Genomic DNA, 12,579 nt, shown 5'->3' on the forward strand with positions numbered 1-12,579 from the left:
GAATGTCGTTTTGGGTTTGTTGGAAAGCTTACGATCTTAGCCTTAAAATGACAGCTTCTAGGACATGCAGTTCAAAAGATACGGATGTTTTTGTGGAGGTAGAGTTTCAAAAATAAAGTCAAGATTTCAGAATGACAGATGACGCTTTTACAGATTTGAAATCACAGAATGGACACAAAATTCTCAATGCAGTTCTGGACAGGTTGAAATGGATGGGATAAGATTACTTTAGACTAAGAGATTGGTTCTGTACAGTTCTAGACTGGATACTCACTCCTAGTTTTGGAATAGAATGGACCTCGTCACAGATCTGGTCAGGTTTGGGCTGCGGTTCTCTTGCCACCGGACAGGTCTCGGGCCCTATGGGTTCTGCTCACAGCACGGCCTCTGGTCTGCTATCGGCACTGCACGCCGGTCTGGTCTCTTGAACTGGATCTGATGGGTTCTGGATACAGCTCTGCTTTCTCTGGATCTCGGTTCTGGCACAGGGTTCTGGGCTAGAAGCGAACAGCACGGCAAGGCTGTTTAATAGTTTGGTTAGGTTGCTGGATTTTGAGGCCTGCTGGGAAGAGTTCAGCTTGTGGATTAGGCCTCTGCTTCTCCAAGGTTCTAGAGTTGGGGTTCTAGAATTTTAGTTCTGGAGTGTCTGGAGTTTTCTGGCAGAGCGCTTCGCAAGAAATCGGTGAGTAGTGGAAAGAAGTCCCTATCTTGGTTTCAGCAGTCTCTTTTTATGTGTTCTCAAAGTGGGTGTGGAGGCTGACTTTCTATGCCCAACCCACTACGGATTTGATAGATTAGAGGATTCTCTGTGCCCTGACTGGAGAAAGGAGTAGTGAGTCAGAGTGATGCTGCCATTTTACAATCTAGTGAAGAAACTCCCCTTTGCTTTTACTTAGAAATCAATTTTTCATAACAAAACATGTTTCCCAGATACACAAGTTGTTGAGAATACATGTAAACATCACAAATTAATTAAGGTGCATTCTGTTCCAACTCTGATTTTCCTAAGAGCTTTAGTTCAGAAATGACAACTTATTCACGATTTTGGTAGGTTTTGCAATATTGGTTTTGCACCAAATCTTACACAGACATACACACCCTCTCTAAGCATATTACTGTATGTTGTTATGTTTCTAGCATAAACACTGTACCCACAATATTAATAAATCCCGGGGTTTGGTCTCAGAACATCGTACGGATTTAAACTGTGAGTGAATTTTTCATATTAAGAATCTCAAAATTGTAAATTTCTATCGGCTGGTTACAATTAGTTATCAGTATTCTTATAAAACATATATTCGCATTCCATTCAGTACACCCATTGGTTTGTCCCCGCCCCCAGAATCTGGCTTGACTCAGAGGTCACATGTCTTGTGTCTCCCAGAGCTGTGTTGTTCAGGCACACCCAAATCAGCATATCCTATTCAGCTGAAATAATCCATTGTCTTGACTGAGGGCAGCAGACCAGGGTGCCACTCTCCATCTGATTAACATGACCATGCAATGTCCTGCCTTCTGGTGTATAGGCCTGAGGTGTGAAGGGTTCTCATGGGAAAGCAAACCTTTTGAAGTATGAACTGCATCAGGCTGCCTTCTAGTCAATTGCAACTTAGTTCCTTGTACAAAAAAATATAACATTAAAAACTTTAAAATAAGCAATATCTCCTTAAACCAAGTCTTTTTCAACATGAAATCACTGGGTGGCACTCTATATGGCATTTTGATGGAATTCTCTTGCTTGGCATATTTAGTTTCTGAAATACAGCTCTCCTGTCAGAATTTAGATCGCCAGTGCCTGTCGGAGGCGAGCAACGGTACTGCACCCATTTTTGACAGCTGTCCATTTTTTAAAAGGGGATTTTACTTTGATGGCATAGGATTCTTGCTAATATTGTACTGATGTGGATTCTTGCAGTAGAGTAATGTGGAACACCCCCCAAGAAGGTTGGATCTTTTTGGTGGTTTTGTGAGCCATGATTTTAGCAATTTTTGACACCAAATAAAACAGATTTTTGAACAGATCTGTATTCCTTTGCAATCAGCATTGCTTTTTCCAAGTGGTTTCAGGCTACTGTGTGGGTATCCCAATGGTGGTTTTAGGCAGTGATCTCCTGTGCTCACTGACATGGGAAAAGTAGATGGCAGCCTATCTTTCAGATTTTTACTGTGCATTTTTGGATGATTTCTGGCGAGCAGCATGCTTTCCGGTGGCCACTCTAATGTTTCTGCTGCCAGCGAGGCACAGTACTGTTGTAGGGCTTGGATGCGTGGGTGAAAACATCCCACAACACGGATAAAAGGTGGAGCACTAGGATACACTCCAAGCATGGAAAGGCACGAGAAAGAGCAGTTCTTCCAGGGTAGCAGCGAAGCAGGTGGAGGACGGCAGGCCGAGAAGCCGAATCAAGGAGTGGAGAGACCTTGGGCGTCCCAGTGAACGATGGTTACCTCCAAAGAATCTTGAAGGTTGCACAAGTGACCCAGACGAAAGAGAACCGTGAATCCGGCATTGTGTGTGAAAGATACCAGGAGCCTTCCTGGATGAGCGAACGAGTTGGGGAGGTGAAGCAGCAGTTGGGGTATTAATCTTGGCTCCTAGATCAAAGACGCATGTACAGAAACCAGCACAGCCAGAGAGTTAAAGAAAGCAGTGAAGGCCAGTCTGTATTGAAGATAAAATGTACAAGCAGCAACAGTGTATCACAAGAATGAAGGCTGCGCGTATACTAAGCAGACGCGATTGAAAGTAATGGGATTAAGCTAACTGAACTGTGAATCGATCAAGTGAGACATGGAGAGATAATAGAGTGGTCCGGCATAGCATAGTGGTGCAAGTGGAAAAGTGAAAAGATGACAAACACATGAATGACAAATGTTTCTGACAGCAGTGGGAAAATGAATATGTAAAGTGAACTGTAATGAAAGTGGTCATGCTGGGGTATTTGTAAAACCCCTTGCATATTTGAAAGTCTTCGATAAGACTAGCAAACTGTGAGTCATTGTGATTTGGAAGGTCCGAGCCCGACTGAGGGAGACCTATGTGAACTATAAAGCCTGAAGTTTGTAAACTATGAATCTTGGAGGAAAGGAACTTTTGTTGTGGTGGATGAACTAAAGGCATCCTGCGAATAAGAGACTTTGTGAGACCAAGAGACTTTCATGGAAGTCCCTGGTCCGCGTCCTGAGCTGCATCCTTGTGTCTAAAGCCAGAGTGTGTTCTAAGACCCAAGTATGCCACCTTATTCCGTGCTAAAAAGTGGATTGCTCTGTTACCATATTGTTTTGAACACTGCTTTTTCCTTTAGATATACATCTTTCCCAATACACATTTATTGTAGTAGAGTAAGGGCAGGCAATAGGTTTTTTAGTATTGGCCCTTTTGTTTTGACTGACAGATGACTAGGACTGTGTTTTTTACTTCAATGGTTGAGAGTACTCCCATCTTTAGCTATAGGGCAAGCTAGGAGTTTTTCAAACCCAACTCTCAAGTTACAATAAAGGTTTTTGAACTTGTGTGTGTGACTACTTGTGATACCATGGGGCCCTTATACATTACAGGTTACGCAACCGACACACCTGACTTGCTCCTTTCTTCAAAGGCACGTTGTCACGGTCTCATCTCTACAGTGGTGTTTTGAATTATACTCTTTCAACATCCTTATAAAGCTTTACCATTGCTTATTTTGCCAACATTCACTTGTTGCACTTTCACATACTCTCATGGCTCTTGCTAATGCTTGTTCGATCAAGGAATATAGTTCCTTTATGGCTCTTGCCAATGCTTTTTCGCTTGAGCTGCAGAGTTTGTAATTATATCCTTGTGGCTCTTGCAAATGACTGCACAGTTCCTTTAACTCGTGCGATTCCGCAACACAACTTTAATTCATAACGGTATTCAAACGTGCTTGCTTTCATTCAAATCGGCCGTCAAAGTTCAAAATATTTGCTTTCATGTAAATCAGTATTTAATATACATGTTTTCATCAAAATGCTTGCTTTAATTTAAATCGTCATTCAATAACTTCCTTTTAAGTCCAACATGCTCGCCTGCCGTCCCGGTGTCCCCTTCTCTAGACAAGACTCACTGGTCGGTGCTTACGGCCTTCCAGCAAAGCTTCCGGAGATATTTATATATGTGTATGTGTATCTCTCTCTCTCTCATCCTCGCTTCGTCTCCAGATCGGCTCTCCGTGGCTTTGCCCACACCAACAATGCATCTCTCGCAGCTCAAGCCTCACTCAGCAGCTTCTCCTGCTCACGCCGGAACCTCATCCGTACTCTGCCACCGGTCTACAGCTTCCTTTAGCCACGCTTCCCTTTGCATACACTGTGCTTCCTCATGCACCCCTTCTGCCACGCCACCTTCCTGAAGAGGTCTGCTCTCGCACAGCAATCCTGATATCTGCTTCCGCAGCTGCATACATGTTCTTCAATCTTCCTTTTAAAGCTACCACCAGGCTGATTAGTAACAAAAAAAGACTAGACCGCTCATTGTTGGTTTGGGAGTTCTGTGTTACTCTTGGTTGCCTCCTCTTCATCCCAGTACCTAACTGGTGTTTGTATGTGTGCGTATCAATAAAGATAGGCTGTGTGTCTCTAGTTGGTCCCAGTATATAACTGGTGTGCTTTAGGGAATTATTTATAGGAAAAGTAGGGAAGGGATTGACAACAGCCTATAAAGGCTTTGGGGATATTGGACTTGTGGTGAAAGGGAAATGGGGGATACCATGTCTCACCTAAGGGTGGCTCATCCCCACTCCCCAAGTCTCCTCCACCCAGATCATCCTCCCTCGCATATCCACCCCCAGGGTCAGGTTCCAGTAGCAATGGTTTTTCCCTGGCCATTTGGGAGGAGGATATATTGGGGAAAGAATATTGGTCCTCAGACCACAAAGATGCAACCATTGATACAAGATATTCATAACGCGCCTGTACACAAGTGTTTCTAGGCGCGACAAGACAAGGGAGGGAAGACAGAGGGAGGACACTACAAACAATCTTACTAGGCCTTGTGACATTCAGATCGTGCAAGTGCGACAGCACCAAAGTGCAGGGGGAAGGAAGAGGGTTAAGTGCCAAGGGAAGGTATAAGGGGACTGGGGGGGGGGGGGGGGGGAGTGCGAACAGGGCTGCAATGCTCCGAGTACGTTTGTTTGTTTATTTGATTGGTAATGCGCACCAAACCCTTAGGTAGCTGGGCGGAGCAGGACAAGTAAACTTAAAGCTTAGTTACAGAACATGTAAGGTACATATGCATACATACAAGAAACGGACAGCATGGCACTGGTTAAGTGCAGGGAGGCAGGGGCTGCAGAGGTTACAGTTACAGCCCCTAAAAGTGTGCAGTGGCCAGGAGGCAGAGCAGGGGACACTAATCATGGAGGAGCCTGGTACCCATTATGCTAAGAGAGTAGCCAGGCAATCAGTCGGTGCGGCAGACAGGTAAGTCAGTAGGGAAGGGAGAAAGAGAAAGCAGAGGAGAAATGGAAGGTTTTGAGCTGCTCCCAGAACTTCAGGTGGTTCGGATCAAGTTTGAGAGGGGCAGGGAGGCCATTCCAGAGGGAGGCACCTGCAGAAGAGAGAGAGCTACCCCAAACTCTCTGCCTAGCGAAGCGCCTGACCCTCAAGAGAGGTGGAGGTAGCGGAGTGAAGCGCTAAAGAAGGAAGGTATTCTGGAAGAGAGAGTTGGCTGCAGTGAGGGCCCTGACCCCAGACAGCCTTGTGGAGGTTGCAGAGGGTCTTGAACTTGATCCTTGCAGGCACGGGGAGCCAGTGGAGAGAATTCAGTGTTGGCGAGATACAGTCCCTGGGCTTGAGGCCAAGGATAAGTCTTGCAGTCCTGTTCTGGATTAGTTGCAGAGGGCTAAGAATAGAGGAAGGCAGATTGAGAAAGAGGCTGTTGCAGTAGTCCAGGCTAGCGAGAACCATGGCTCGGAAATGGTGCGCTTCTGGGGGAAAGTGAGAAAAGAAGGAATACCTTTGAGGAGGTGCATTTGGTAGAGGAACGTCTTAGGGAGGACCGAGATGTGAAGAGAGAAGGAGAGAGTGGAGTCGAAGATGACACAGAGGTTTTTTGCCTCACAGGAAGGTGAAGGAAGAGGGCCCAAGGAGGGCGGACAGAGTAAGGGGGAAAGTGTGAGCAGGGGCCCCAATGTGAAGGATCTCCGTCTTATTGGCATTAAGGCAGAGATTGTTAGAGGGGCACCTATACTGAATCGCGGAAAGACAGTCAGGAATGAGCGAGAGAGAGAAGAGGAGGCTGAGGGGAGCCTGAAAGACAGCTGCGTGTCATCCACGCAACACTGAAAGTTAAAAGAGAAAGTGGAGTTCAGATGGGGCAAGTAGACATTAAAGAGCCAGAGTGAGAGGTTAGAGCCCCGGGGGACACCATATGTGGAGAGGGAGCTGGTAGAGAGAAAGGACCCAAGTTGTACCTGGGAAGACTGGTCTGAGAGGAAGGAGGTTAATCACTCCAAGGCCTGATCCGTGATGCCCAGGTTCTCATGGAGTTGATTGATCAGGATGGCGTGATTGACCGTGCCAAAGGCAGAGGAAAGATCAAGGAGGATGAGGACAGAAGGAAGGCTAAGCACCGTCCAAAAAACTGTGTCTGAGTCTTACTTCTGACCCCTCAGTGTCTTACCTGTTCTGCTCAGTGTTAAACATACAACACAACAGTGCCCCCTTACTCCTTGGTTCAGCCTGGCTGCTTGTCATGCTACTACAGTGAGTGGCTTTGCTCAACAGGGGTTGAAAGAAACCTTGCTAACCCTAGGTTGGCTTTTACAAGTCCTATCCCAGGTAGAGACTTTGAAAAACCCTCCCAACACCCTCCTTAATTAATAAAAAACCCTGAACCATCTCTGGGAGTTGGAGTCACCTGCGACACAATATACTACATTTTTCAAAAAATCACTTCGGAAAACATTAAATTAGCTCATTATTCTCCCATAACCTCTGAGCTTCTACCTGTTGTCGTCAGCTGTCCTCTCAAACGGCGGATCTCCAGCATAGCTTTGTATCGCAGACCATTGTCTTCACAGAACTTTTGAGAACATCCAACATATTCACAAGCTCCCACAGCGCCTACAAAACAATGAGCTTTAGTTTTCTGTATGCAGCCTGCATAGCTCATTACCACATTTTAAAAGGTGCATTGCTAGAACAGAAGAGGCAATAGAAAAACCACAGAGAAGCCCTCTGCCCCAGGTACCCCGAGAAGCACTGAATAATACCTAGCATGACCATCAGGTCCCCGAGCTCCTGTGAGGGTCCCTGTCCAGCCCAAATTCTCTGCATCTGGAGCACACGAGCCTTCTTCCCCTTTAGCTTCTCCTTTTCGTCTTCATTAACGATCGGCCTGGAAACAATATAAAACTTATTACAAAGGATAAAAATGTTTTTTTCCCCGTTCTGTTAACTCAGTCCCCCATTTCCGTACGGTGGTCGGGTACTAGCTGGTTGGTTTCACGCTATGGCAATCCCATACATCCAGAGGGCAGGTCTGCCCAAGCAAAGTGTTAAGCCAACACTGCCAGTCAAGGGTCACTCAATTTGTCCTAGAAGGGATTAAGCTAAATGCTGAGTTGGTCACATTCACAAATAAAACAGACTGCTGGGTAATCTCACAGTACAATGACATCCACGGGAGCCCAAACACCCTTCATAAGCTTTGTTACCATCTCGGCTGACAAGCAATTCACAGTGCAAACCCTGGTCGAAGTCCAATCATCTCCGAATCCAATAAGGCGATCGTGGGTCTCTCCTGTACCTTTACGGGAATATGGAAACATTGGTCAGCCTTGCCATGGAATAAACCTCCCAGGATGTTGGCTCTTTGGGTTCCTCTTTATCCAGGAATATGTCTGGGGAATACTCTGAGAGGTTACAGCATATGGAACAAGTTACTTACCTGTAACTGTTGTTCTCCAGCATGGGTCTGGCATAGATTCACATGCTCATGAATATTCCCCGTCGTCAGGCCGGGAATCCTCGGTATAGAAATAAATCAGTATCAGTTTCGTTTCTGATCTGTCTTTCTTAGTAGTAACCAATCACTGGTCTCTGGGTCATACTGCCCCCAGCCAATGACTGCCCTCTCCCTAAGCCCCGCCTCCGGCAGCCATCCTCAGATTTGCTAGCACGTAAAGTGGCAGAATGACCAAGTGAAGAGCCGCAGAGGGGTAGGCGGGAGGGTTTGCATGTGAATCCATGCCAGACCCATGCTGGAGAACAACAGTTACAGGTAAGTAACTTGCTCCTTCTCCAGCATGGGGCCTGGCATGGATTCACATGCTCATGAATAAGAGAATACATAGCAGTACACACATGCACAACCACGGGAGATGGCAACAGGCTCAACACTAAGCAATACAACAACTCAACATTAAGCAACTCTTACCTGCTCACCTTAGGCGAACAGGTTGCGCAGCACTGCTTGGCCGACCCTGGACTCCTCCCTGGAGTCCCGATCGACACAGTAGAATCTTGTGAAGGTGTGCGTCGACCTCTACGTCGCAGCGCTGCAGATGTCCAGCAGGGGCACACCAGACAGGAACGCCGTGGTAGCAGCGATCGCTCTGGTCGAATTGGCTCTCGGACGGCCGGGCAGCTGTCGGTTTGCCAACCGGTGACAGTGCATGATGCAGCCGGAGAGCCATCTGGAAATGGAAGTCTTCGAGAGAGCCTTCCCTTGATTCACAGTCCCAAAGTTCACAAACAGCTGTGACGTCTTCCGAAAACTCTTCGTGCGGTCCACGTAGGACTTCAGCGCTCTAGCTACATCCAGCGAGTGCAAAGTCCTCTCAGCCGGCGATGAAGGCGACGGGAAGAAAACTGGCAACACCAAGGGCTCGTTGAGGTGGAAGTCCGACGGCACCTTGGGCATAAAGGATGGGTGTGTCCTCAGCACCACCCTCGTGTCATGAAAAGTCAAGTATGGACGCTTGCAAGATGGGGACTGGATCGCTCCCACTCGTCATGCGGAGGTGATGGCCACGAGGAAAGCTGTCTTCCATGACAGGAACTTCAAAGGCGCCGAATGCATATGCTCGAATGGGGCCCCCATGAGCTTGGTCAGCACCACATTAAGCTCCCACGCCGGGGCAGGAGCCTTCACCGGCGGGAATGATCGGAATAGTCCCTTCATGAATTCTTTCACCAGGCGATGAGACCACAAGGACGCCCGTCCCGTCGTCCTGGTATATTGGGAGATTGCAGCCAGATGTATTTTGATGGAGGCGTGAGCCAGTCCAGCTTTGGCCAGCGACAGTAGGTACGGCAGTACTTGAGGGACCGTAATCCGCAGGGTTAATCTTCTGTGCACGGCACCAGACAGAGAACCTCTTCCATTTATGTCCGTAGCACTTGAGAGTTGAGGACGCCCTGGCCTTTGCAAGAACCTCTCTGCAGTCGGCCGGGATGTCGTACCCTCCAAACTCTAGTGCTGCAGGAGCCAGGCCTGCAAGTTCAGCGACTCCGGGTTGTGGTGAAGAATGGCGCCTCCTTCTCTGGAGAGAAGGTCTGCGTCCGTCGGCAGCTTGACTGGTGTGGAGGTTGACAAGTCCAGAAGGTCCGGGAACCAGATCTGCCTCGGCCACGCTGGTGCGATGAGGATCATCCTGCACCGGGACCTCTTGAGCTGGTTGATGAGCCGGAGCAGCAACGGCAGCGGGGGGAATGCATAAAGAAATAGGCCGTCCCAGGGGAACGAGAAAGCATCGCCCATGCTCCTCGGCTGGGGGAACCTGCTGGCGAACCTCCGGCACTTGGAATTCGTCGCTGTCGCAAAGAGATCGATTTGGGGTTCGCCCCATCGTCGATCCACTGGCGTAGTTCCCACTCGTGGCACGAGCGCAGCTCCCTGCTGAGTGAGTCGGCGATCGTGTTTTTTATTCCTGCCAGATGAAGAGGCACCAGAAACATCCGTTGGGCGACGGCCCAATGCCACAGATCCTGGGCTTCCTTGGATAGGGCAGGGGACCTGGTTCTGCCCTGCTTCTGTGGTGGTGTTGTCGGTGAAGATCCTCACCACTTTGCCCTTGAGGGACGGAAGAAAGGACCCCAGGGCCCAGAACACTGATGTTGAACAAAATGTTGATGTGAAGTGACTTCTCCTCCGGGAGCAAAAGGCCTCTCGTGTGAAGATCTCCGGAGTGTGCTCCCCAACCTTCCAGGGAGGCGTCCGTCGTCACCTTCACCTGGTGAGCTGGGGTCTGAAAGTCCGTGCCCGCCGACAGATGGGAGAGGGTACCCCACCACCGCATCGCCTGACTGAACGTCTCGTTGAGAGGGATCCTGTCCTCGAAGCTGCCCGTCGACTGGATCCAGCGGGCGTCGAGGAACTCCTGTAAGGGTCTCATCCGAAGCCTGCAAAGGCGCACTAGATAAATGCAGGAGGACATCATCCTGAGGAGGGACTTGATAGATCTTACCCTGGCCATGTCCGTGGCCAGCAGATGCTGCACCTTGCCCAGAATGGTCCTGGTCCTTTCCTCCGACGGCGAGGCCAGCCGCGCCACTGTATCGAGCTTGGCTCCCAGAAACAGGGCGACTTGCGACGGAACCAGGTGGGATTTTGGAAAGTTGATGGAGAATCCCAGGTCCGTGAGCAGCTGGACGGTCATCGCAGTGTGCTCCACGGCGAGCTCCCTTGTCCTTGCCCGGATGAGTCAGTCGTCCAGGTAGGGGTAGACGTGGATCCCCTGTAGGCGCAGCCGCGCCGCCACCGGTGCGCGGCACTTGGCGAACACCCTGGGTGCCGACTTCAATCCGAACGGGAGGGCCTTGAACTGGTAGTGCCGCCCTTGGACCACGAACCTGAGGAACTTTCGGTGTCTTTTTAGAATGGGGATGTGGAAGTACGCATCCTCCAAGTCCAACAACGACAGGAAATCGCCCTCCTCCAGCTGTCCCAGCACATGTTGGAGGGTGACCATACGGAACTTCTGTGCCTTGATGGCATCCTTCTTGAGCATCGCCCTTACTTCCAACAGTAGTTGAGGGACGTGATTTTCCTTCCTGGCCACGGGTGGAACGCAAGGGCACTCCTTCTGAAACTCGAGGGCGTGCCCCTGGGTCAGGGCGTCCAGCACCCAACGGTCGGTGGAGATGGACTTCCACACGCTGACGAACCTCGCCAGCCGGCCTCCCACCGGGGTGCTTCGGCGGGGGCCCGAACCCCACGGTCGGTTCAATCTTGTTTGGAGGCCGCCTTGCCTCCTTGACCTCCTTGTCGACGACGACGGGCACCACCTGACTTGCCGCGTCCCCTGTAGGCTTCCTGGGACGAAGATCTTGCTGCTTGGCAGTAAGCGGAGGAGCCACTGCCAGATCCCTTGGAGGCACCTTGTCTGCCTCCGGAGCTCCGAAAGGAGGGCCGTCTTTGTTGGATCACTCCCAGTGCCCGGGCAGTCTCTGTGTCTGTCTTGATGGCCTGAAGGGACTCATCAACTGCCTTCCCAAACAGGTTGTTCCGTCGAAGGGCATGTCCAAAACCTCGGTTTGTAGGTCCTGGCGGAAATCCGTGGCCTTGAGCCATCCTCGTCGTCTCAAGCAAACGCCGTTGCCCAACTGACGGAAACCGGTGTCGGCGATGTCCGTTGCCACCGTGATGGCGTGGTCCGAAGCAATCTCCCCCTCCTGTAGGATTTCAAGGGCCTCTGCCCTTTTGGCGTCCGGAAGGAAGTCTAACAGAGGGGCGATTTTGAACCACAACTCCCTGTCGTAGCGGGCTACGATAGCCAGGGCTTTGGCCGCCTTGATAGTCGTCGCTGCGGATGAGATGATCCGTCGTCCCATCGTGTCCAACTTCCTGCCCTCGCCGTCCGACGGGGAAGTTGATGTCGAGGCCGATGCCCCCCCAGCTTTCTTCGTTGCCGCCGCCGAGACGACCGAATCCGGGGTAGGTTGTGCCCGAAGGCACAAGGGGGCAGCGTCGGGGACCCGGTACTTCTTCTCGTACTGGTCCCTCTTTGCCGGCGCCGTGGCAGGGTTCTTGAGGAGGGCGAGCCCCTCATCCCAGATGTCATCAAGAAGCGGTACGGCGAGGACCATCTTCCTTTTAGCTTTGCGCCATTGGTAAAAGAACCCTTCTTTCTTCTTTTCTTCTGGGCAGAGCTGAAAAAGCTCGGATGCCCTGGAAATCATGGCATGAAAGGATCCAATCTCATCGGGCGGGGACGCCCAAGCAGGGGGCGACGGGGGACACGTCCCGTCGTCGCCTCTGTCGTCATCTGTACCTGTCGTAACCGTGTCCGTGCCTGTATCATCCCTGTGGGTAGTAGACCGGGGGGGGAAGGCAGAGCAGGCCGCAGAGGTGGGAGAGGTGGCGTAGGATGCGCCCTTCTCCTCTTATGCGGTGGACTCTCCGAAGGTCCTGGCTCCGGTTCCCCCGTCGGGTCTGGCTCAGGTACCTCCGTCGGGGGAAGGGGCAACCTTGTCCTTCTCTCCGAGCATAAGGACTGATTCGCTGACAAAATGGCCACCGAGGTGCCCTGCGGCGCCGGAAACGACGGGCGCGAGGGCTCTTGAGGAGCCTTGTCGGCGACACCATCGCTCTCGTCGTCGCCCTCGTCGGGA

The 12,579-nt window shown here is 50.5% G+C and overlaps 1 protein-coding gene across 1 annotated transcript in view; it reads right to left on the bottom strand.

The window, feature by feature from the left end:
• DHX37 (DEAH-box helicase 37) overlaps positions 1–12,579 on the bottom strand; it is a 1,051,990-nt gene that overhangs the window by 261,367 nt on the left and 778,044 nt on the right. The window contains exons 20-21 of the mRNA XM_069620118.1: positions 7,236–7,360; positions 6,970–7,086 (exon numbers count right to left, since the gene is read on the bottom strand). Of these exons, the coding sequence (XP_069476219.1) occupies positions 6,970–7,086; positions 7,236–7,360 (242 nt within the window). The remainder of the gene's footprint in view (positions 1–6,969; positions 7,087–7,235; positions 7,361–12,579) is intronic.

Source organism: Ambystoma mexicanum, chromosome 10 (genome assembly GCF_040938575.1).
Source record: "Ambystoma mexicanum isolate Mex_15411 chromosome 10, UKY_AmexF1_1, whole genome shotgun sequence".
Lineage (NCBI taxonomy): Eukaryota > Metazoa > Chordata > Amphibia > Caudata > Ambystomatidae > Ambystoma > Ambystoma mexicanum.